The sequence below is a fragment of the Schistosoma haematobium genome, chromosome ZW (assembly GCF_000699445.3).
Source record: "Schistosoma haematobium chromosome ZW, whole genome shotgun sequence".
NCBI lineage: Eukaryota > Metazoa > Platyhelminthes > Trematoda > Strigeidida > Schistosomatidae > Schistosoma > Schistosoma haematobium.
In genome coordinates, this window is record NC_067195.1 from 80,001,996 (window position 1) to 80,029,661 (window position 27,666).

General features: G+C 37.8%; 1 protein-coding gene across 2 annotated transcripts in view; it reads left to right on the forward strand.

The window, feature by feature from the left end:
* Positions 1-1,181: 1,181 nt before the first annotated feature.
* Positions 1,182-27,666, forward strand: part of EEF2K_3 (Eukaryotic elongation factor 2 kinase) — a 38,621-nt gene continuing 12,136 nt past the window's right edge. The window contains exons 1-7 of one of the 2 annotated variants that reach the window (XM_012943734.2): positions 1,182-1,518; positions 3,553-3,752; positions 6,565-6,739; positions 10,636-10,782; positions 12,087-12,401; positions 15,943-16,515; positions 24,421-24,519. In XM_012943734.2, coding sequence (XP_012799188.2) covers positions 1,339-1,518; positions 3,553-3,752; positions 6,565-6,739; positions 10,636-10,782; positions 12,087-12,401; positions 15,943-16,515; positions 24,421-24,519 — 1,689 coding nt within the window. In that variant the 5' untranslated portion in view covers positions 1,182-1,338. Of the gene's footprint in view, positions 1,519-3,552; positions 3,753-6,564; positions 6,740-8,228; positions 10,783-12,086; positions 12,402-15,942; positions 20,468-24,420; positions 24,520-27,666 lie in introns of those variants that run through there. The other variant, XM_051212421.1, reaches the window with a different exon arrangement.

Sequence of the window (27,666 nt, forward strand, 5' to 3'; positions counted from 1 at the left end):
ACTCAGTAAATGTTGTCTACATAGACTTCAGTAAGGCTTTTGATAAGGTGCCAACTAGTAGACTGCTATTGAAGTTGGAAAACCTTGGTATTGCCGGACCTCTTTTATAATGGATTAAGGATTTCCTAGTAGGTCGTAGGCAGAAAGTAAGAATAAATTCCAAGTGCTCCATCTGAAGACCAATACTTAGTGGAGTACCTCAAGGTTCCGTCTTAGGTCCTTTACTTTTTATAATGTACGTTAATGATCTTACAAGTATAGTACAGTCTCCAATGTTATTATACGCTGACGATGTAAAAATTTGGCGAGTAATAACAGGAGACAAAGATGCATGTGCTTTTCAGGCAGACTTAAATAATGTGATTAACTGGTCCAAAGAGTGGCTGATGCTTATCAACGCGGCAAAGTGTGTCTACATGCACTTGGGGGATTCAAAGGTTAATACGTACAACATAGGGGATGTGTCATTACCCGTAGTCCGGTCTCATAAGGACCTAGGGGTGACAGTGAGCAATGATCTTAAGACGACGGCCCATTGCCGGGAGGTCGCAGCTAAGGGGTTTCGAACCTTTTGGGCTTTAAAATGGACATTCACTAAGTTAGATTTTACCATGTTCGCCACAGCATATACATCCTTAGTAAGAACTAAGCTTGAGAACTGCGTTCAAGCTGCAAGCCCCTGTTTAAAATGTGACTCGGATATCCTAGAAGAAGTACAGAGGGCACCTACGCGTGCAATTCCAGAACTCCGGGGTTCATCATACAAAGAGCGGTATGAAAAGCTGAACCTCTTTACTCTGTCCTATCGCAGATTAAAGGGAGATCTAATTTTGATGTACGGAATACTGAGAAATGACTTTGGGCCTAACTTATTCTCTCTTTTTCCTCCCACTAGATCGGGACATCTCAGAGGACAGAGCAGGCGAGTAGAAAAGCCAAGAACGAACAAAATACCCGTGGCATACAGGTTTTCACACCGAGCCATCAATACTTGGAACCTGCTGCCCGAAGCAGTGGTGTCCGCACCCTCAATTGACTCTCTCGAGAGAAGACTTGACACTCACAGAAGCATACTAGAAAAGGAATAACATAGGCCGTAGGCCTTCTATCCTTAGTACACAAATTTGAATCCTAATTTACCGATATTTTTTGTACCTAATTATACTTAGGTTCCTTACTTGGGCATTAGTGACCCACTGCCACTAGAAATAGAAGCCAGATAAGCGAAAGCTTTTTCTATTCCATGCACATCCACTCGGATCACTGAATATTGAAAGTTTGAAGGTCGAGATGAATTACGAATGTGTCGCTTGGATTTTGTCGATTTTCGCTTGACATATGGAAGAAAGTCTTTCTGAATCAACACCAGTGGATCTGTTTCCACAAGCCCTCCCTAAAATACCCTCAGATGCATCTTGTCCGAGATATCAACGAAAGCTGTCTGTAAGGGAAATAAAAATCCAACGATCCGAGGCTGGCAACAAATATGCAGCATTTACAAGACATTCTCGTGCTAAGGTGTGAGGAATTCCACTTTTTAAAAATCATATTTGCCAGACCTACTTTTTATTTTACTGTTTTGGGTTTTAGTCATTATGAATTTTGATAACTTAGGCACGAGACTGCAATTTGACGCTTGAGTGTCCTCTGTTGCCAATTTTCGACAGCGCATGTATCGACGAAGATTGTCTGTATGTATCCAACCTCCTGGTACCATTGGGGCTGGATTTTCTAATTATGCAGTGAATGTATTAGCTAAATTAAGGCTTAAAGATGAATTTTTCTATTATTATTCTATCAATCTGCCCACATTATACGCTATTGTGGACAGATATGACAGTTTACTATCCACTTTACACGACAATCATGAAGACCTAACTCTGAAACTTTCGTGATACCTCTCGACAGTAAAATGTGAAAAGTTAACATCAGTGGTGAGATCTAGGGATGAAACATGTGGTATTCCTACAAGTCATCTGTTTTGTTCGGAGTTTACCCCTTCGCAGCTTTCACTAACGGTTATGAGCGATATAAATATTGTGAACTACTCGCGCCACATATGGGTGCTCATAAATTATGAATCAATACAATTTATTCCAAGGAGACTCATTGTATATAAAATCTCTATATCCCTACATTTCCATATACCGAAATATTTCTTTTGATCTATCCAAGTAACACAGCAGGCCATCACCGATATTTATTTTGCCAAAGTAATGATTACGAGGGCTGTTGTCTAATGTAATGTTTGGTGCTGTTATTTTGAAACCGTTTATAGCATTTAAAAATTACATCTAACTCCAGTAGCTTAATGTAGATCAGACAGCAGGCCGGTTTAACTAAAACCATGGGAAGTCCTACCAATACTCGTATTTCAGGGGTCTATATTCAACATTCAAGTAAAGTACTGTTAACTAGTTTCCCATCAGTTGGTTCGGGAACCACGTTGTATGTAATATTCAATCAGAGTAAGAGATAAATGTTTGGCATGCAACGTGTTTGTGTTATCTTCGCTCTCCCTTCATCAGATTAGAGCGCAGATAAAATTTTTACCAACTGATTTCCAACAAAGTGTGCTCAACAGGTGTTACGGTACTTGCTGGCAACTTAGATGTGTGAGTTGAATGTTTAAGCACAGAGGATAGTGTTTTTGGTGATCGGAGACTAAATAACGGAGCTTGCACTTTGCAGCATTGTTGAGATCATGGACTACTATCAGTGAAAAGTATCAACATTCGACATAGTCGTGATTAATACTGCTTGGTGCCAGTTGTTCGGGATCCTGGCTTGAACGTCAATTAGACTAATAAAGGCGCGAATGTCTACATTATCACCAATTCTTTTGGTACGCTTGCTTGGATTCTGATTATAATTCTTTATGCCCCGAACTTCATGGTTAGCAAATTTGTCATCCTAAATTGGTTTATGTAGACAAGTCGTCTGAACCTACAGTAACCAAATATTAAACCAAGCTAACTTCAGAACTACTTATCAGTTAGTCAGAAAGTGTTGATGGGGATTATTTACATATACAAAAAATCGCAAACATAATGAATACAGTCGCTGTTCTGTAGCGTCCCGTTTATAAACATAAGGTCTCTGTAGGTTCCATAAAATGCCTTGACAGAAGTTAGTTTATTCTGGCAGATCGCGACTGCAATATTGGGGGTTTCTGTTGTTGTTCGAGGTATTCCCTTCGTGAAGGACATAATATCGAAGCAAATTTTTAAAATGTTAGGATGCAACATTCACCGTTGTATATCTGGAGAGTATTTTGCACTGGATTGTATAGTATTAGGATTATTTGCTAGAAATATGGTATCTCAAAATGAGATAGGGTCTTCAGAATACTTCTCATGTCAGTGAGTCACTTGACTTTTTAGTATCACCAGTGTAATTGTTTGATTGGTATGCTGTTAGCCCGACCTAGATTTCCTTCATTTTTAAAGAAATGCATTTGTAATGTCCCAATGAGTAGAAAAATTAAATTTTCTGGCATTTCTTGACCTACCCTAACATTTTAAAAATTGCTTATTTTAACCTAAAAATTAGGCATTATGGAAGGCAGCCTTCAGTTTAATCTCCTCTCGTGGTGACCCATGGGAAAAGTTTCATTTGCAAGAACTTCCAGAAGAAACGGCAAAGCGTTATCGTTATAACGCTATTAAGGGCAAGTGGATAGAAGATATCGTACGTGTAAAAATCGAAAATTCACCATTCAATCGAGGTGCTATGAGAGAATGTTTTCGTGCGTAAGTTAGTTTACATTTATGTTGTAACATTTTCTCTTAAGTTGGGTATATTTTACCCGAAAATTTCAAAATGTTCGGGTAGATCTAGAAAATAATCTTGCGTGTTTTATCATTATATAGTCTAAGTGGTATAAGAGACGATCGTGAACGTCGACCTTAGACTGTTGCATCATTTCTACTCAGATTTATTAAAGTCGTAGCGAAAAAGAACACAAACCCTATGAAGACTATTTACTCGGACACTTACAAGCCAGAGATTATGACCAACTGATATCTAAATTGGTACCATCACTTATTTCAAGCTAACAGTCGTTGTGTTTCTTAATGTCTGGCCCGTGTTTGGCTCGTCAAATAGGATTGTGCTCTAGGATTATCTGCTGAAAAAGAGAATACATGTGAAGTTCATTAAAATCTTGAAAACTACCCAAACATCCAAAACAGAGTAAGGACATACAACTATCTTTCCACTGTTCCATTTCAGCAGTGGGACTAGGTTTATTTATTTATTTAAACACAAACATAAGTATAAAGAGGCACCAAATAGATATGCGCCACATAAATCATTCGATTTGTGTGAAGGCTGGGATATTGCACAGGTGCCCAGACCGAAACAGATGCTGTTCTTAGAAGGCCACACCCTGAACCTTTGAACTGAAGGTCTGATCCACAAGGTAGTGGAGCAACGTCAGAAGATGCAGTCCCATGGTAGCCGGTGACCAACAACTGGTTCATATGCCATTTGTTATCTCAGGATACTGAAACCCATGTGCACCATTGGTTTGGAATCCGGTTAAAGTGCCGGACATTTGTTTTTCGTCCTCTCAATTTCGTAAACAACACCCCCGCCACAGGAAGACAGTGAGTAAGACTTCCCTGGCAGAGGCTGTATACGCGTGGCCATGTGAGAGCGTTTCGAGAGGGAGGGCGGGCCCACCTCACTCTCGGCCATACCAGGGCATTTGGAGGCGTGGAACTAGGTTGTGTTTCCCAATCTCACCATTCCTACTCAAATTTACCATCAATGACATCCGAGAAGCAGCTCTGATGGTTGTGTGGATGTGTTACCTGGTGAAAGATTTTTTGATCTCGAGTATGCGGATGATATTGTATTACTGCCCAGTAAAACCCCGGGTATGTAAATCGGACTCAACCAGTTGGTAATTATTGACCGTGAATACAGCACGTACTTTTCACCCTCTTAATGCTGAGTACTTTTATAAGACGGACAAGACCCTGCGAGGAATTAGAAGTAATCGAAAAGCCCTTCCATCTGGTTAGTCTTATGAGTACTGGTGGTAGCGCGAGTGGAAGCTTATATCAGTCTGGGGCATATCTGGTACCTACGGGATCTGAATCTCACTGCCCGGCTTACAATGTGTCGGTGAGACGAATATTTCCCTATGTCTGTGAAACCTAGCCTCTCCGAGTTGTTCATGTTAGGCGACTCTCTGTGCTCGATCATCACTGTGTCCTAAGGGTTCCTAAGGTTCAGGAGCAACACCATGTTAATAATGCTGAGGTTCTGCAGTAGGTTTGAGTGCTGTGACAATAACTCATGTGATGTCACTATCTTGAAATACCTTTTCAGGTGGTTTGTGCATATATTAAAAATGTCATCCTAGTGTGTTCTATGCCGTGCTTTATTCGCCGACATTGGAACTGAATGGCGAAAGAAAAGGGGTGGTGAGTTTATGACATGTCACTGGGGTATGGAGGAAAGGTGTATAGAGCTGACATCTGTTGGTCCATCAAGATTCCCTGGTTGTTATCCTAGAGAAATTGCGACTCAATGGTTTGAAATGTCACTGAACATGGCTCAGAAGGGTCCCATAATGCCCTAGTACGGCCGAGGGTGGGAAGAGTCAACTCTCCCTCTCGAAATGTTCTCACATGGCCACGTGCATGCAACCACTACCGGGGAAGTCCTACTCACTGCCTTTCGCGGCGGGGGTTTTGTTTACGAAATTGAGAGGACGAAAAGTGAATGTCCGGCACTTTAACCGGGTTGGCGGATATGGAGGATTCACTTAGGGGAGTTGGAAAACCCTGATTCCAAACCAATGGTGCACATGGGTTTCAGTATCCTGAGATAACAAATGGCATATGAACCAGTTGTTGGTCACCGGCTACCATGGGACTGCATCTTCTGACGTTGCTCCACTACCTTGTGGATCAGACCTTCAGTTCAAAGGTTCAGGGTGTGGCCTTCTAAGAACAGCATCTGTTTCGGTCTGGGCACCTGTGCAATATCCCAGCCTTCACACAAATCGAATGATTTATGTGGCGCATATCTATTTGGTGCCTCTTTATACTTATGTTTGTGTTTAATTAAATAACAAATAAAAAAGGCTCAGAATAGAAGCCAGTGAGGATCCCATTGTAGTTTTCTTCTGCATTCCAAAAGTGAAAGGGGTTCCTTTAACTGAGAAAAATTATCCTGGTTGCATGTTTTTAACAGGACTGTTTCTTTCCACTACGTATTGCTCTCGTTCACTTACTTTTATTCATTTGTTGTTTTTGATTATGTTCACCTTCCTTCTATTTTTTCATGAACTCATTTCCTTATTCGTGCGGCGCATATTTATTTTCGTTCTCATTTGTACCAAAATCTATATGTTTTAAGTAAAAATGAATAAAATCTCTTAATAATTCCCATGTCATATCCATAAGTAATTATACATGATTGATTTCATTTGTGCAAGTGAAATTTCTTGTTTTTGTATAAAGTAAACTTTATTTCATGTTGAATACCATAACTTTGAATGAAATCGGTAGATATGTGAGATTCTCTAATATTTTTTGATTTCCACAGGAAGAAATTGTCCAATTTTTCACATTGCTCTGATTGGTCATATGCATCAAATCATGTTGCTAAACGTTATATTGAGAAGGTTGAAACTCATGTGTATTTTGATGATGTTCGTTTACAAATGGATGCTAAACTTTGGGGTGAAGAATATAGTCGTCAACCGTCTGCACCAAAAAAAGTAATCGTTCATTTGTTGACATCTGCAACAATTAAATCATATTTTCTAGCGTGTTTGTTTAAAGGTTGTTCACACAAGTTAAGTATAAGTTGTTAGTATAGGGTTATGGAGATCGTTGAGTTTCACTAAAATCATGAAGCAATCTAAGTTAGGTAACCGTTTCGTCGTAGTATGTGACTGCTTACCAGTGTGCACTGATGACTCTGCAGCCGGGAATCAAACTCAAGACCTGGCGCGTGAACGCTTAACTTCCAGACTACTGGGTCGTGATCAAATGGTTCACAAGACCGAAGGTTCTGAGTTTGATTCTCGGTCGTGGGGTCGTTAATGAGCACTGACGAGGAGTCCCAAACTTGAACGAAACGGTCGTCCAGTGCTTCTAGGTTTTCAGTGGTTGTCTAACTTAGATCGGTCCATGATTTCAATAAATATAAGTTGCTGAGAGTAGCTATGTGACTCTTGGATTACCTCTATTAAATTTATGTACGAAGGATGCTAGAAGTCATCGCTATTATACATGCTGTGCTGTTTATGTATGAGGATAAGCTGTGCTCAACTCAAGTGTGGATTGAGGTCACGGAAAAGGTGGGTCTCTATGACTAGTGAAAAACCTCGGGCGTCAATCTGAGTAGTACATGTCATCGTCTCTCGGTGTTTCGGAATGGCACGAACTAAACAAACTGCTCGCAAATCAACTGGAGGTAAGGCGCCCAGAAAGCAGCTAGCCACCAAGGCTGCGCGTAAAAGTGCCCCAGCTGCCGGAGGCGTGAAGAAGCCACATAGGTACAGACCTGGAACCGTCGCACTCCGAGAAATCCGTCGTTACCAGAAGAGTACCGAGCTTCTGATTCGCAAACTCCCATTTCAGCGTTTGGTCCGAGAAATCGCCCAAGACTTCAAAACCGATCTACAATTCCAGAGCTCAGCCGTGTCTGCTCTTCAGGAGGCCAGTGAAGCGTACTTGGTTGGACTGTTTGCAGATACAAACTTGTGTGCTATCCATGCTAAGCGTGTCACTATTATGCCAAAAGATATCGAGAATAAATGCCGTAACTGTTCATCATGCATTCAAGCCGCTAAAAGTCCTTTGAAATGCGAACCTCAGCATTGGCCTACGCCTGCGGGACCCTGGGTAAGACTTCACTCAGATTTTGCCGGTCCAATCCAAGGAAAAATGTTTCTAATTATCGTAGATGCATTCACTAAATGGCCGGAAGTATATATCATGCCAAATTGTACAACGTCAGAAACGATCCACAAGTTGTCTACCCTATTTAGCTGTTTTGGAGTACCAGAGACCTTAGTGACAGATAACGGCTCGCAATTTGCCGCAGAATCGTTTAAACATTTCTGTAGAACAAACGGAATAACTCATCTTCGTTCTCCGCCCTATCATCCACAATCAAACGGACAAGCAGAGCGCTTTGTGGACACTTTTAAACGAGCATTACTGAAAGGGGGAGGAGAAGGGACGACTGAGCAGGTGATCACAAAATTTTTAACATCATACAGATCCACCCCAAACCCAAATGTTCAAGACGGCAAATCTCCCGCGGAAGCCATGTTTGGAAGGCGTATTCGAACAGTCTTCGATGCCATGTTGCCATCCAAACTAGTGGATGAGCGTAGTCGCGATCCAAGTATCCGGAACTTCAGTATTGGCGACAAAGTCTACATTAAATCCTACATCGGGAAGAACCGATGGGAGCCGGGCGAAGTGGTGCAAAAACTGGGAAGAGTACTGTACAAAGTTCGAGGAGCTTTTGGGACATGTATACGTCACACAAATCAAATCCTTAAGGACAAAAGAACAGTGCAGACTCGAAGTAACCGGCCGATTTTCCCGTTAGATTTAATCTTAGACGCACAAATGCCCAGGAACACTGAAAAGAAGCCTTGGACAAGGAAGACGACAAGAATAATGGGACGCCGTCGCAACCCAGTTATCAAACTACAAGTAGATTCCAGAAAGAAATCTTATTCGGGGGAGGTGTTGGGTCGGCTTTCGGAGAACTTCAACGGAGCCTCCAGAGGCCCAAAAAGGAGCCGAAGGGCCTAACCAATCAGAGTATGATGGAACGTTCGAGAATTCCAGCGTGGCGTGCTACCATTGGTCGGTAGCACAATATGACGTTAACGGATTGGCTGAAATAAGATGTTGATTTAACAGACGCCAACATCTATAAATACCCTTGATTTTCTGTACTAAAATGAACCTTGGGATAAAATGTATTCTCTCATACTTGTGTCTTCTTTCTGGAGTTCAAGTCGCTGTGTAGTTCTAGTCTGCGGGTTACGGGAATAGCTTAGGATTCGTATATAGCGTTCAACCTACACGACTTATCAGTGGGTATCTATGTTCTGGTACCAGTTTGCTCAGAGTTCGAAGTCTAACCTTCGTAAAGTACTATCATTGTAGTACTCTTTAATCATCCGTATAAAGCTGACTAGGGCAATGTAGTTTCTCTCCCATACTGTACCCTTGTCTGCAAGGGGTCTCCAAAATGAAGAATCCTATAGGCAGCTAAATGACGTAGCTAGAGGAAGTCGGTGAATAGAATCCTTAGGCGTTGAATTATACCTTGGAGAAAATGGGTATTTGCGAAAACTTTGATGAGTATATGAGAACCGTGTAATAGGACAGTCATAAAAAAACTCGTCTCTATTCACCCAAACTGTGAACGAGATGAATCTGCAGGAACAATTAATGGAACACTGAATACTACACTAACTAACTAAACTGATCGTTTTGTATAGATCAATAGTCAAAGACTGACAGAAGCCCCAAAACCCAGAGTTAAAATGTATACAGATGTTCAGCATTGCAATTCCAGGCAGTTTGATTAACGTAGGGAATTACTGTGAAGTCCTTTAAGGTTATTAATAAATAACCGTGCACCAATCATCTCAAATCATCTGCTAAAGTTAAAACCTGATTTATGTTCAAAAGAAAGTAGCTGTTTGTCTTCCCTTATCTTAATTGTATAATTACAACAGAAAAAAGAGGGTAAACCATCATGTTTTTATGCCATTCAGCTTGTTCTTTTCATAGCCGCAGATTTGCTAGACTCCGTTTATATAAAACAGGCTCGTTATCTCAAAGTTGAAAACAGGCCTTGATTGTTTTTTGTTGTTGGTATAACGCCCAAATGTTAGTGCTTTCGGCTTTCAAATAGTAAATAGGTTAAATACCTGTTCTAACCCTAGTTTGGGAAGCTGGGGTTAGTATTACTAACTTTCACATAAAACAGTGTAGTTCAAAGCTGAATACAAACTTTTGTAAGTTACAATTCTTTTTGTAAGTATCAGTGCCAAGGTTGTACTTGATAGTTTCAAATAAATTGAACATTGGGTAAAAAGTTAATAATTAATATACTGTTTGTGGTATCCCAATGAGTAGAAAACTGTATTTCCGGGGTTTCGTAACCTAATGTAAGCCACTTCTTCAGCGCAAATAAATAACCGAAATAAAATTGACACAAGTTTAAGTAGTACAAAGGAAACAAAGAAGAATATTTTTCGTACGATCAGAATCATAATAGGTCTGAATATGTCAATGTCAAATTATATTACAATTGCACACATTTTTTATGCCCACCTTCTGACGCACAAATTAACATAATGACAGTTCACACAAATTCACCTTGACCAAAAATAACTTGATATTGACATATTAAAACCTATTATGATTCTGACTGCACTAAAAATGTTCTTTATCGTTAATTTCATCTCGATTATTTATTAACTCGGAAGAAGTGGTTTACATTAAGTGACGAAACTTCAGAGATACAGTTTTCTACTCATTGGGATATCACAAATAGTGTATTTACTACTACATTTCGTTTGTTTGAATCTTTTTCTGTATTTTAGTGTATTTGCTTCATTACATTGATTAGGTTGATATTTCACAAATGTGTGTATTGGAGTTTATTAATCGACCAGAGAAACCTCTATATCACTTGGAACATTTTATAGAAGGAACTTATCGAAAGTATAATTCAAATTCAGGATTTGTAGATGATTTATCACGAAACACTCCTCAGGTGAATTACTCGTTCATTTTCTTGGTTTTTCGATTGTTTTTTTTAATTGAAAGACTGAACATTTCGATACTGTCTCCGGTGTGTGTGCATCTATGTGTGTTGACTTGTTTACAAGAGAAAAGGGAAAAGATTAATACAGTTAAAACTGTTGTAGTTAAATTCACTTGGTATTGTTTGCTTGAATCTTCCCATTGATGTTTAGGACTGCAATTGATCAATCTCTTGGCATATGTACACCCCGTGCGGATTACCTCGATATTACCTTAAGTCACAAGCATTATAATTAGTGTACAATCTCAATTCCAACATCAAAATATACTTTATACTGTATTACTCTTTAAGGAAGTTTCATAACATCAATTTAAACAAAATAAGCACTTCTTTTCGAAGAATAACTCTAGAGAAAAGCAAATATTTTTTTCATAGGATTCGAAGTATGCTTTAAGTGTGTTGTCCCACGGAATGGTTTCAAAAGAAGAACGTTAATTGTTTTTAATCACGGCCATGTCGGAAGTTGATACTTTTCACTGATAGTAGTTCATGATCTCAACAATGCTGCAAAGTGCAAGCTCCGTTATTTAGTCTCCGATCACCAAAAACACTATCCTCTGTGCTTAAACATTCAACTCACACATCTAAGTTGCCAGCAAGTACCGTAACACCTGTTGAGCACACTTTGTTGGAAATCAGTTGGTAAAAATTTTATCTGCGCTCTAATCTGATGAAGGGAGAGCGAAGATAACACAAACACGTTGCATGCCAAACATTTATCTCTTACTCTGATTGAATATTACATACAACGTGGTTCCCGAACCAACTGATGGGAAACTAGTTAACAGTACTTTACTTGAATGCTCAATACAGATCTCTGAGATATAACAGTTATTGAGGGATGTAATCTCTAGATGATGCATGTGGTTTTCAAAACAGCTGTGAAAGTTGTTCAGATGGACCATAAATTTCGATGAAGATCTATTAGATCACTGGAAGAATATGGATAAACTGCATGAAACTAAAACGACGTTAAGATCTTATTTTATGACGTTTTTTCATTGGAGTTGTAGATTGATAATTTAGGTACTAGAGGTAATCAGTTATTAAGTGGAAATTCTGAACTCGTACAAGTGACTGGAATGAATAAATCTACTGTTTAGTATCATGTTAAAATTTAACCAATTAATCTAATAATCATTTCTGTATACAATTCTGTATATGATCACCAGATTGTATTTTAATAATCACAAAATGTTTGTGCAAATAAATTTTTTTCTTCCATGTCCACATATTTTGCATGTATTCTTTAGGCTTTTAGTCACTTCACCTTTGAACGAAGTGGTCATCGTTTAATTGTAGTTGATATACAAGGTGTTGGTAATCTATGGACAGACCCTCAAATTCATACATTCGATGGTAAATCTTATGGAGATGGAAATCTGGGGATTCGTGGAATGGCTTTATTTTTTTATACACATCGATGCAATCCATTATGTTTAGCTCTATCACTAAGCGCTTTTGATTTACCAATAAATGAAAAACTATCTACACCATTTAGTCAATTATCTATGGAAGCAGCGGATAATCAGACTGAAAATACAAATGGGATCAGTGATAATAATAATGTAAGTTGAAGAATAACTCACTAATTCTCATTCCAAATGGATATCTTGCTGTAGATCTTGAGTTCTAGTTGTTTCTTCATAGATATCCTTTCGTTCCATGTTTTCGAATAATCTTCTTTAATGTTTAATACTTCTTATCATTGCTACCAAAATCATTTCCATTGCTTCAACATTCATTATACTAATTTTATCTCATGCCGATTTGATATAGCAACTTGGGCTAATGCACATATGTCCCAGACTCTATGTTGATTATGAATGACTGATTGAATGGATGTATCAATTGAAGAACTATTGGTTTGGTAATCAGAAAACACTGAACAGTTGTTTTATCCGTTTCAGGATCTCTCAGTAGTACGTACCATTTATGGAATTGGACAATGGTACTAAAATTCTCATGGTGAATCATCATTTTCTTCATGATTACTGTTGTGAATATGCGAATACTAGAATTGTTTGGACTTTCGAAACTACCTCACGGACTATTATTGCTTATATTTTTTATCAAGTAATTATTAGATAATCGGACTATTGTATTTTTGTCCTTGGTATAGTGAGCTTCCGTTAGACCTATCGACTACTGTTATACTTATTATCTTTTAATTATCATTAATTAACTATGAATCTTTTGCTCCGTTCCCTACCATCTATTGTGTGATTGTGTGTAGAGGGTTATTTTTTATTTGGAGTGCATTGCAGTGTGATAATTCATGTGCATAAACCAATAAGTATCTGAAATAAAAATACTAGGTGCTTGAAATATGGATAATAGAAACTCCTTTGGCATGTTCTGTTACTCAGGACTACAGGAAGAAAGTGTTATGATGGGCGCTGTCTGAAATCTAATACTGATACACGACGTGTTATACGCTAGCCTCCCACCAACTAACTACTTGAGCAAAAACACAAAAGTGGATGCTAGAGTATATTGGGCTACCGAATAATATGCACTGACTGAGATATATATTTACTTATCTCTACCCCTTAACAATCCATATGCACTTGCCCGTGAGGTCGTTTCAGATTGTCAGCGTCGGTGAGAGCAGTTCTGCTCTATGCTTGTGAAACCTGGCCTCTCCGAGTTGAGGATGTTAGACGGCTCTCTGTGTTTGATCGTCGTTGTCTCCGAAGGATTGCTGACATCCAGTGGCAACACCATTTCAGTAATGCAGGGGTTCGGCATCGTGTGTTCGGGCACAGGGACGATAATCCGATTGGTGTCAACATCTTGAAACATCGACTTCGGTGGCTTGGACATGTTCTACGAATATCGTCCCAGAGAATTCCACGTATGCATTATTTCCCGACCCTGAGACTGGTTGGAAAAAGCGGAGAGGTGGTCAGTGTATGACGTGGTGTCGGGGTATGAAAGAAAGCTGCAAAGGTCCTTCACGACTCCCTGGTTGGGGTCCGAGAGATGGTGCTACACAGTGGCTAGAGACGTTATCAGATATGGCTCAGAATAGAAGCCAGTGGCGATCCTGCTGTAACCTTCTTTTACCTTCTTCATAAAAAGTGGTTGTATCTTCCTTAACTTAAGGATTTCTTCTGGCTGTACCTTTTCGTTTCCCCCATTATTATTATTGTTATTATTATTATTATCACACCACCTTACACTAATCTCTGGTCGTTATTGTTCCTCTTTTTTTTCCTTTTACGCTCCTTACCTTTTTCTCTCCCCATTCTCATTGTTTTGTGTGGCGCATATATATATTTGGTGCCCCCTTGTTCCAATATTTATGTGTTCAAATAAATAAATAATAAATAGATGTATTCACTCTTCATTTTTCGATCTTAAATTCCGGTATCTGTTCATGCATATCTTTCCACTCTTTCTTTTCAAACAATCTTTACAGTTCTTAGTCTTTCTTTTTATCACCACCACCTTATTTCGATCTCTTTTATCATTTTCATTTAGTCGTGCTAATATAGTTTGACTTGGACCAAATCATTTATGCCAGATTAGGGATCGAAGATACGACTCTAGAAGGAAATATAAATTGATGAAATAAACAGATTATGAAGAATTTAGAAGATCGAGATTTAAGGAAAGGCGAAAAGTAAATGCAACTGAGCCATTGCGAACGATTTTGAGCCATGTCACCCAACTTCTAACAATTAGTTACATCAACCAGATGGTCTTCCCCTACCTACGTGACTCACTCTATTAGTTTATCTTCATGAACTGATACTATGTCTTGGTTTAGCCCGTTCTACCTTTCTTCCAACTTACTCCTACACCAGTCATCATCGTGTGTGCGTGGTAATCTGTGGATAGACATGCGTAATACGTATTCTCACAATCTTAATCGTTAAATATTGACTAACTCATCAATTTATTGGCCACGCTTACCTAGTACACCGCACCACACGACAAAGATGACGCGAATTCAGGTATATGGTTTTGTACTTAATAATTAATCAGTTGTATCAAATTTTAACTTCTATCAATAAAATCTCTAAGTCGGCTGTTCAATATAGTCTTGAATGCATTCAATTCTAATTTTCCTAACTATATGTGTTTTATCATTCTTGGTATTTCATTCTTTTGTAATCTCTTTTTCTTTACTTTTCTTGTACTTTCATTTGTGTTTTTACCATCTATCTTCTGTAACATCATTTCTCACCCTTTTTAAATTTCCCATCTGTTGAGCTTTCACTTATTTTACTGAAATAAAACGTGATAATTTCCGCTTATTTTCTATGCCTTGAGTTAATTCTACTTGTATTTTCTAACAAAAATTTTAATGCTGACATATTCGATATTCTAAATAGTATAGTTCAATGTGTGTTGAGGTTAAAAGTCTCAAACAAATCTACCGAAATTGTAATACTAAAATTGATCAGTTCACATGATATTCAGATTGTGTGTAACTTTCAGGATTTGGTAGGTTTACTCTCTCCTGAAAGTAACTTGTGTGCTAAAGCAGTGTGAGGAAGCAGTATATGAAAAAATAAAAGATAAAAAGTGGACCGTTGACTCAGTAAGCACATAAGATGCAATTGCATCTAATAATGAAAGTAATTGACAACAGTTGAAAATAGTAAAAGTGTGAGATTAAGACAATTTGACAATTGAAACAAGAAGTTGATAGCGTATGGTTTCGAACGCGTTAAAGTATAATATCTTAGAAATAGTTTACTGTATATTACGTAATCTTTTGAATGTCCATATCAATTTCTTTTTTTAAATATTATTGAATTTATGAAGATGTGTGATAAATTAAACGAGACTAAACTGTAGTAATGAAGGAAAATAGTATAGGTTTTTTGGATAACGTACACTGACCTAGATCGTCTCAAATTTTTGTAATTTTTTACTTTTGAAATTATATCTACATTTTTTTATTATCTCATTTTATGGTTACTTGTCTGTCAGATTTTATCTTATTAACTCAGTTTAAAGAGGAAACACAAAGGGTTGTTGCTTTTCGTGATAATATAGATGGATGAGATTCATAACAAAAATATTATTATTATTGTTATTATAAATACATCACATAATTATATATTAACTATTTGCCTAACTATCTACAATCAGGTGGAACTCAGTGGAACAGTAGCTATTCCAGCTTCTCGTCGTGATCGATATAGTATTCGTCGTTTGGTTTCAGAAAATATTGATTCATCTTATGATTTACAAAACAATGCCAATAATCACAACAATGACACTAGTAGTGATTTTGTAAATCCAATTGACTTTGTAGAGTCTCATAGTGTACCTTCGCCTAAATTACCATTTCTACCTTCGAGATCTCCTGTTTTATGTAGAAATGATATATTACAAAAGACTGATCAAATCAATCATAATTCAAATGTCGTTGCTAATAATGGAAAACACAATACAAAGTATAGTAATAGTACTACTACTACTGATAATAATAATAATGGTAATAATGATGATGCACGTACTGATGAATTAATATTTGGTCCAATTTCACTTCATAATAATTCGTATGATTCTGGCATAAGTTTTGATGGGCCATCGTTTGGTAATGTGTTCAAAGCACAACAAAGTATTATTAGTGATCCTGGTTGTGATCCAGTATGTTCAGATTTGGATCAGTCAAATTCTCATTTGAATTCCAGCGAAAGTTCACAACAGCTCAGTAAAGTAAGTTTTTGGAAACTTTTTATTCCAGGAAAAATTATTTCTAAATGCACTCATTAGTAATAATAATAATCGCAATACTATTTTTATCACTTTATTATTCGTTTACATCTTATTCTCAGATATTAGTGTCGTAAAAAATTTTAAATTTTCATCAACATTTCGTTTTCAGCTGTTATCTTAGTACATACTTACAGTTAAAGCTGCGCGTTATGATAGCTCAGTTGATCGGTAAGATGCCGTATAACTTGCTCCCCATGTTCCAACTGAATAGTTATTAGAAGACAAAACTGTTAACCATGTCTGGCCAATCGAATGTAACTCTGACGTAAGGAAACACAGTCTAATAGTTGCGACTAAATTATTCTAGACGTCATCTGTAGTTATTATTCTGTTTTATTTTTACAAACACTTCTCGGACCACTCTGTTTATGTTTGAAAACAGCTACTATTTCAGAGCGATCAAACACTCAGTTTCAGCCAGATTACTGCCTATAATATTTGTCTTTGAGGGAGTGGATTGGAGTTTCGTCACGGGTTCAGAAAACTCAGTTGGCTTTTTTTTATCTTGGGTCGCTTATGGTGTAACACGGCATATCTTTGGCAGACAAAAGAGTGTGTATACTGCGATGCAGCTTTATTCTTTCCACTTTACGGGTGTGTAACATGACCTTTAAAATTAAGTTATTCGTAGATTACTAGTATATGATCATACATTCCTACAAGAAATTTCTGGTGTATACTGAGAACACTGTGTCATCAGTACTGAGATTAGATACAGGACATTACGTAAAGATGTCAAATCGATTGATGAGGCAATAAATATTCAACAGCTGAGATGTACACTCAACCACTTTCTACATATATGTGATATGTTTACTGGTACAGGAGTCGTTTGGAAGAAAGCTAATGGAAACAGAACTAAGACTTGACATCAGTCAATGAAATAATTGCCTCAATTGTTGTTTTGGCCTTGTTCATAGTAATTAACTGTTGGATTTGAGTTGTACATGCTGACACAGACTATCAGGTTGAGGTCCTCGAGATTATCGTAGCCAATCATCGGAGACGTTAGATGTCGCGGCTCAAAATCGTTCGCAATGGCCTAGGTACATCCATTCTTCGTCTTTCCTTAGATATTGAGTTTAAAAATTGTCTCGTGATCTTTCCTACAAATTCATATTTCCTCGAATCCTATTGTTTGTGCCTGATCTTTACTACTATTCTAGATACTGTTTCTACTACTCTAGTATCTCTTTGAGCTGATGGTGTGTCAACCTGAACCGATCCACACGTATCAGGTTCTAAATTAAACATGGCTGATTGAAGAAAGGGCTGGCATAATGTTTGGTTGGTCAAAGTTTCTGTTAAAACTACCGTTAAAATTACTATTTTAAACAATTTATATAAGTGTATTTTCCAAATGTATAGTTATCTAAATAACACCGAAAACTCCAGATCTCCAAGTCAGTCAGTCAGTCGGTCAGTCAGCTACAACGTAGGACCAGGCACATATATGCATCGGTCCAAGTTGCCATACCTCATTAACACAACAAGTTCGACACCGGATTCATAAAAGTAGTTAATTCAGAGGTGGTAATATATAAAAGAAAGACTACAATAAGGATATAGTACAGGAAGAAGGAATTAGTTCGTAGAAAGAAAGATATGAAGCGAGTGTATACACCGACGCCATTGTGATCGATTCTGAGCCATGTCACCAAGAGTCTCCAACCATTAGTTACGATAGTCACGCGGACCCCAATCAAGTAGTCTGCAATTTAGAAGAACTAAAAATAATTAAAGCAATTTATTGCATGTATTTTCTTCTCTCATTATAGTAGTATATCTTCCCCACAAGATTTGGCCAGTTGTTTTCTATTTTAAACATGTTTTTTTTATATATATAGTTCGCCTTTAAATTATCTGACAATGAACAGCGAATAACCATAGTGACCATGCATATTTATCGTAAACGTTTGACTGAAATATTTTTAAAATTGTTATTGTTCTCGTTATTTCTTAAATTGTCATACATATTGATTATTCGTAAATTTACGTGTATTTACATTTGAACATTATCCACATACATAATACACAGAGTACATAGAATACTATCAGTTATCACAATATCACTTTAAATTCGGTGCATTATTGTTTTTTTGTCTTACATTATGTTTACATTTCGTGTATATTCTGCTATAATAGTTTATGCATACTGATTTATGTGATATAGAATCTGATATGTATTGAGATAATCTACATTAACAGAAACTTATTAAACAGATTTCTTGACTGTGATATAATGGTCAACCCCACCCCACCTATCCTCTAGAATCTCACAGTTATCAATAGTCCATAACCTTCTCAAATTGGTATTCTCTGTTAATTTGACTGTTTCATATTCAGTCGTACAGTATGTTTGATATATTGAGATAACTGAAAAATCCTTAACTATCCCATTAGATCATATCATACAAGTTCAAAGTAATGTAACCAGATGGATGAATTAAGCAAGCGATTTTCATTTTTAGAAAATCCTAGTGCTACAAACGTTTTTAAAAGACAGTTGATTTCAGAGACCCGGCTATAGTTTGGAAGTATTTACTTAATTGATTTTCTGGAAATATTTTATAATTTGAGAACAACAGGCTATAGAAAATTGTTATAAGTCAGGGTAGGTAGCAGTTTAAAACTTCTCAACGGCGTGAGCCTCTTAATTCCATGTCGAATCGATCCTAGGGGCTTCTCTGTTAGCTAGTCACAAGAGACGTAGAGCCTAGGATAAATGTATATCAATTCATTACACCAACCTTATCAGCTCGAGATAAAATTAAGTTGGATAGTAGTATTCGTAGTAGCGGTGATAGTGAGAAAGACTGAACTTTAAGATCAGGGGTGCTGAGAGTCTCCTTCTGGTAAGTGGGAACCGATGACCTATAAACCTATTCTTGGTCACCAGCTGTCATGGAACCACATCCCCTCACATTGTTTCACTGTCTCGTGGACTAGGCCTCTAGATCAAAGTCTCGGAGGATGACCCCCTTTTTGAGAAACCACTTGCTTCAGTTTGGGGACCTGGACGGTATCCCAGCCTGCACATATATCTGATGGTAACTACTTGTGTGACGCATGTATATTTCAGTGCCCCTTTGTACCAATGTTTATGTGTTTTTATGTAAATGCTATGTGGCTGAGTCATTAAATTGAAATCTAACAGTTCACATTACCAACATTCAATTTGTTTTATTATGATCTTCATTCTCTGTTTGGTTGACCGCACCGATCATGGCTTCCCACTACATATTCAGTAAAGTTATCTCGAAGTTAGTTATTAGTGTGGATATTCAAGTGGTTTTGTTGAGTGTTGTTTAAGTTGGTTGAAAATATTCAAACAATTTGTAATTCGGCCAATCTTTGTGTTCTTAAAGTAAATTAATTATATACACATGTAACGTTCGCTAATTTCAGTGTTTGGACTAAGGCACCTAACAACAAGTTTGTCTACTGTTTATAATTTTATGCTCTGGAAATTCTCTATAAATGAACATTCGTGTTAATTTTGATTGTACTAGTACTGGTTTGATATTACCTTTAGAACTTGTATTCCTAAACGGGAAGTCATGTGACTTTTTCTGCCAATAAATATCATGATGTGTTTGTCACACTATATGATCAATATGACATTTAGTTTTGTGATTGGTTCACCTACTTATAAATTAGCCTGGATACCATAGAAAAAACTGCAATTTTTTTTAGGTATGACACTTAGTTGTAGTGTGTCAGTTTCCTCTACTGGATGGTATTTTGACTGACGTAAAATGTGTATATCGTTATTGTATCACAGGTCTCCACAAAACAAATGTTTTGCTCATAACCGACTACATAATTAATGTGTACATATTACTTGTTGTCTATGTGTTCAAATTATATTACGAGCTGGCTGATGTTAAAGGTATGCACCAGTGGATTTTGACTCGGTGATTTAAAGGATGTCGTATTCATTACGAGGCCTAAAGTTTGTGGTTTACCGCCGTAAAAATCCCTAAACTAGAATGAAATAATTGTTATATTCCCTTTTGGTTTTTATTCGATATTTTGTGATGTAACATATCAAGTATGTAATTGAGTTAATAACAAAGCATAGTTGTTTATTAAGCCTAGCGGATGTATGAGTTTTTGAACTTTCGCTCATCTTGAAAAGACGGAGTGATATTCACTATTTTATCAATAAAATAACAAAGTGTTTTTTCCACAATTGATTGGTCACTGAATAATGTCCATTTTCATATTTGAATAAAGCGAGAAAGACATAATTCACAGAATAAAGCATAGTGTTTTCAGTTTATGTAGTAAATCTTGTCGTTCTCTCTTTATTTAAATTTACCAATGGATCTGGAAGTATGAATTGTCGGGTTTTTTAGTCCTTAATTCTGATTGAATCCCATCGACTAAGTCACTAGTCTGAGCGACTCGACTTTGTGTGCTGTGAGTTGAGTTGTTAAATGGTTGGAGGCAGTCATCAGGGAACTATGGACCTAGTTTTTGCTCTAGTTGACATTCGCCAGCAAGGCGTACCTGTAATCTTGAAAAAGACGGTGCTCCCAGTGGGACTCCAACTCACATTGCTCAGCTTCGCAATCTGAGATGTTATCGCTAAGTTCTTCGGATCACTACCAACTACCTGCAATCACCTAAAAATAACGTTTTGTTTACCATAGTAGTTCTAAGTTAATTATCACGGATTTTTTCATTCAAAGTCCAAGTTTACATGTCATTTGATAGTGAATTTCTACTAATCATCGTAGATAAACCTTTATATATCTTGAATTGATAACAGCTGATGTACAATTGAGTTTGTGAACCGATTGAGAACTTGATACCGTTATCAAAACACTTATAAGAAATCAAATAAGTTTTTTCTATCCTTTCAATGTATTTGAATCGACAATCACTTTTGAATGTGGTTGGGAATAAGCTATGATTTTCACGTACACATTTTAAGATGATAAATGTAGAAGTGTGGTAAAAAAGGAATAAATATAGCGGTTAGATAGATATGGAGGATCCACCTAGGGGAGTTGGAAAACCCTGATTCCAAACCAATGGTGCACATGGGTTTCAGGATCCTGGAGTAACAAGTGGTGTATAAACCAATCGTTGATCGCCGGCTACCATGGGAATGCATCTACTGACGTTGCTCCACTGCCTTGTGGACCAGACCTCTAGGTCAAAGTCTCCGGGTGTGGCCCCCTAAGAGAACTACCTGTTTCGGTTTTGTCACTCGGGCAGTATCACAGCCCTCACACAAATCGAATGATTTATGTGGCGCATATCTATTTGATGCCTCCATGTACCCATGTCCATGTGTTTAAATAAATAAGTAAAATGTTTTCTCGAATTTCCGTGGTATCTTTATTGAAAATTTAACTACACAAACACAAGAAATATATTTATTACTAACTACACATGTTTATGTTATATATTCAATAATTCATAGGTAAATGAGATGAGTTCACCTTATTTTCGCTAATTTCATTCCTCTTAGTCAGTATTTTAATAGAACATTGCTCTGTGCTTGTGTGTTATGATTTTTGCCCTGTTTCTTATCACGTGACTAAACCGCCAATTAGAACACAACTTATATGACCTTGACGCTATGCCAAACCAATGACGCGTTAATCAACTCTGAGTCTGTTATAACTTGTGGCCTGAGTGCCCTGCTAATGTATACGTAATGATACCACCAAATAGGGAGCAGTGAATTATCGATCGGACCAAGGACGCGTAAAACCCGTACAAGCAGTCTAGAGTCCTGATTGGTCCTGCTTTCCGCCTAGCCGATCCAGTTAAGTGCAGAACACCAATCTCAGCCTCTTCAATATGAATCATTTATTTCAAGCATACTGGGTTTATATACCAACCAGACAGACCACATCGTACCATAAAATATGAAACAACATTTGTACAAGAATTAGCCCAAAGTGGCTGTGAATGAGGGAGTTAGTAATTAATAGACAGGGCATGATTCAAGAATGGTAGATCGTATAATAATAGTTCATAGGTCAATGTAAAGGTCATAATAAGAGGGGCATGAATATGAACAGTTTAGTTATTCAACAATTATACGATGAAATATACGCATAGTATTGGTCCTTAAATGGATCCCAAAAGTTACTATTCATTATGCTTATCGGGACATAACAGAGTCCTTATTGCCTTGTTTTGTCCGTTGAGTCCAAAACACAATTTCAGCTTACACTACATCAATCATGTATTTCAGATATACTCAGTTTATATACAAACAAATGAGACCGCATGGTACCATAAAATAGAAAATAACAAGAATACAAGATTAAGCCAAAAGTGTCTGTGAGTATAACAGACTAACTAATAAATCGGGAATAAGTTAAGAATAGTAAATCCTATAGTAGTAGCCAATATGTCAAATGAAAGCTTATATTAAGAGAAGTATAAATATGTATTACCTAGTTATTTAATATGCACATAACAACAGTCCATAAATAATTCCCAACAGTTACCGTTCATTTATTCTTCGTTAGGATTGAACATTGTGTTTAAGTAGTGATCTGTAAGTTATAGTGAGTGTCTAATGTCTGATAATGGGAACTCTGTTTGATCTGGAATTTAGATTATTAAACCGAATTTTCATAGTATCAATTATTCCGATTTCTTATTACTTAAACTCATTTCAAAATAACCAATATCATTTCCGAATGTGAGTTGTTTAGAAGTTGTCAAATGAGATCCCATACACTTGTTGATACAACTGTATGCTATTTCTTTTTACCATAGGTTGTTCAATTCATATTACAGTATTGTGTGAATCTCATTATATGATTCACCAGGGATTTGAAATCTGCTGACTTTGAAAGCATCGGGTGGTAATCGAGAGATATCGTGAACCGGCCATTTGATTTCTACGCAATGGTCTAAGGCTGCTGTGCTAACTACGCAGGTTGAAGCTGATGAGTTCGTCCCCTTATGAGGTTATAAGTGAACATCAATGAGAAGTGCTATACTACGGTGAAATAGTTCTCAATTTAATATTATTATATAATAGAAAGAAGTAAATTTGGATTGAACACTTCACAAACCGCCTATCTTTAGGATAGTTTTTTTCAACAGCCCGGAATTATGGATATTATAGTATTTTCAACATAAATACATGACTAATAATCACGTTAATGTGTGATGGGAGTGCACAAACAATTTAGTGGTAGGGGTGAAAAATACTTTTTAAATAACGGTGAGAGCTGGAAAACCTTTTACAACAATAAGAAGTCGATCCTAGTGTATATAAAAAAATCTGGAGCATTCAACTACGGATATTTGTTCATACAGTAATGCCCAGGTTCCACATCGATTTTGATTGATCGATTAATGTAATAAACGACATTGAGATAAAGCTTTTATGTATTTTATCAGCCTTTTTATATTGCTTGTAATGTAAACGCATGTGATTTGTGGAAGTTGGAAACATCTTGAACCACTTAAAAGTTTGTTTTTAAACATATACATTGAAGTTTTTTTTCTTTACTTTGTATACCTGAAATATAGAACAATGATTCCATAGTTCAACGACTTACTTTTGGAATATTACCTTCCAAGCTTTAGTTGAAGAATCGAGTTTATATATACTTAGTCATAGTTTCATAGTTTACATCACAAACCTTGAATCTGTTACATTCTGAATCAATAGCAAATTTCATTTATGACATCTATTTGCATTTCTAATAGGCAATAAATAACATATTCTTTTTAGAATATTAAATAGTGTCCATATAATTAATTTATCATATGTATTTGCTCAACATAATCATGATTTTATAAAAGATTATTATATGTAGCGTTACATTTATTTTTGTTTAATTATTTTTTTATTAGGAAGCTGAACTCATTGAATTTTTTCGTTTACATCAAGCTGGTCATCGAAGCAGTTCCATTGCAGCTTTACATGGTGCTGATACTGTAATTTTAGGTTTAGTAAGTATATGACCATTTTATTACTATTGATAATTTATTAATATCTTATTATGCTGCTGAAATTAATTTTACTTGTATGATAATCATTTTCATGTATTAATTATAATGAATACAATAGGATTGTCATCAAAATAATTATGGGGATATATTAATTAAATATATTGATTATTGAATTTCCTTCTCATTAAATATAAAAGATTATTTCGAAATTTATGAATATCTGACCGCATTAAAGAGTATTTCTCTCCAGAAAAATAATATCCGGCCCCAAAACTCTGAGCAGTAAGAATCTCAGAAAATGAAATGATTTTCAACAATAATGATAATTGGTCGGGAGAGCCTTTACTTTCACTGAATTGCGAAAATATCTGCTTTCTGTGTATTGAAGTTGTATTCTGGTCTGTTTATAGTAATATGATGATATACATAGGCCTATCGTGATGAAGCAACCGAGCTATACTGGCTGGAACAACCGTTCCTCAAGGTCCTACCACGTCAGACAGGTCGGTTGAAGAGCGGTAAGACTAAAAGCAACAAACCCAAGGTCCGAAGGCGAAGTCGTACTGCTGACTGTGCAGAGGTGTGACAGCAGTAAGGTGTTTCCTTCAGACAACCAGCATGACAGCGATGCTGCCTTCCCACAAGGAGGGGTGGGGTTAGAAAAGGTCGACCCCAAAAATGCGCACCTCACCTTACCTCACGGATTTCCGTCTCCGGCGGTAAGGCCCTTTGAAGAACGGAGCTAACACGTCAAAAACCTCCCACGAAAAGGCCGTGCGCGACCGGCCTCAAGCAGTTGTCCCTTGGGCACTGCGGTCACGCTCTCAGGTCACTGAGACTGCCTCTAATCCAATTTCCTTTTCAGGTACCTCCAGAAGAACCCTTCCACGGTGTGGGCAACCGGGAAGTGATAACCGCCCTCATACCTCTAACAGCACCCAAGACCACTGTATTCATAATCAACCTTCCTCTTCAATTCCTATTATTCCTCCTACGTCGACTTTCAACCCTAAACTTCCTCCTTCGGCTTCCTCCTCAAGTGTCACCATAGCCAACGATTCTAGTGCTCAAAACTCTGTCCCAGGTCTACTGAAACCTCGCTCCAAACTACACATTGGAGCTTTCAACGTACGCACTCTATGTCAAATCGGTCAGCAGGCTTCCTTGGCTAAAACCCTAGAGTCTCTTTCCATTGATGTATGCTGTGTCTCCGAAACACGCATACAGGATTCCAGTGTGGTCATTCACTTGACCTCACCTCGGCAACACGGAGAGCCAACGAGATACACCCTACGTGTATCTGGTGACCCGATGGCCAGTTCTCGTGGACTGACAGGTGTAGGCATAGCACTAAGCATGAGGGCGGAACAAGCACTGCTAGAGTGGATCCCCGTCAACAGTCGCCTATGTGCTGTTCGGCTAAATGGCTCCGTAAAAACTCGGAAGGATAGGGACACACGTCGTTCCCTTTTCGTCGTTTCTGCCTACGCTCCCACTGACTGCAGCTCAGATGATGTGAAAGATGAATTTTACAGAAAGCTCTCTGAACTTCTTCAGAAAGCTAAACGCTCAGACATAGTACTCGTAGGGGGTGACTTTAATGCTCAGATAGGCAGCTTAAACCAAACAGAAAGGCATTTAGGTGGATATTTTAGCATTCCGGCACAGCGAACAGATAATAGTGACCGTCTGCTGCAACTGTGCTCAGACAATCGCTTATTTTTAGCAAACACAAATTTTAAGCATAAGGAGAGACATCGTCTAACGTGGCGACCGCCTGCACCAAACCAACGATGGACTCAAATAGACCATATTGCCATCAGTCATCGTTGGAGAGGGTCGGTACAAGATTGTCGCTCATTCTGGAGTACCTACTTGGACTCCGACCACGCCCTAATACGGTCACGCATCTGCTTGCGTCTCACTGGACGCAAAAAGGCCACAGTAAAAAGACCCATTAGAACCGAACTGAGTAGCGAGGAAACCAAAAGTAGGTTCCAGGAACAACTGAGGTCACGATTAGGTAGTTCTGAAGACGAGGCTGACCCAGATGTTGCTTGGAAAGATATACAAGCAGCAGTGACATCTATTAGCGACTTAAACCACAGAGTTTCAAAGAACCAGTGGATTTCTTCAAAGTCTATTGCACTGATGGATTCTCGCAAACTCGTCCCATCAGGTTCCGAACATGAGGAAGAGCGACAACAAATCAGATCTAGGTTAAGAAAAAGTCTAAGAAACGACCGTGAGCAGTGGTGGGCAACGAAAGCAAAAGAGATGGAAAAGGCGGCGACTATAGGGAACACAAGACAGCTTTACAGACTAATAAAAGAAACTGGAATTAATAAGTCAAGTGTAAGTGAGATTATATCGGAAAAAGACGATACACTCATCTGCTCCCAGTCCAGGCGTTTAGAACGATGGGCGGAACATTTCAGAGGACAGTTCAGCTGGCCTTCAGCTACTCTACAACTACCCTCCATTCCCAGACAGTGTGAATGGAACATTGAAGTAGGTCCCCCAACTCTTGCTGAAGTTGAGAAGGCTATAGTTAATCTGAAACGAGGAAGGGCAGCTGGTCCAGATGGATTGGTTCCAGAGGTCTTTAAGGATGGTGGTCCAATTTTAGCGATTAGGTTGACTAATATTTTAGCTAAAATCTGGGAGTTAGACGTTATTCCATCTAACTGGTCACAATCACTTATCGTCCCAATATATAAGAAAGGGTCAAAATCATCCTGTGACAACCACAGAGGGATTAGTCTAACTAATATAATATCTAAAATACTAGCCTCGATAATTATCAGACGCCTAACTAAGACTCGTGAACTGCAAACACGAGAGAACCAAGCTGGCTTTAGACCTGGTCGTGGCTGCATCGACCACATATTCACCATTCGTCAGATTCTAGAACACAGGCATACTTATCGGCGTCCGACAATGGTGGTCTTTCTCGACTTAAAAGCAGCATTTGACTCGGTAGACCGCGAGATTCTGTGGCAGTGTCTGTCATTGAAAGGCGTACCCCAGAAGTACATAAACCTTGTGAAGGCTCTTTACTCGAATACTACTAGTCGAGTGAGAGCTTATGGCGAACTGTCATCTACTTTTGCAACCTCAAGTGGTGTCCGTCAAGGCTGTCCACTT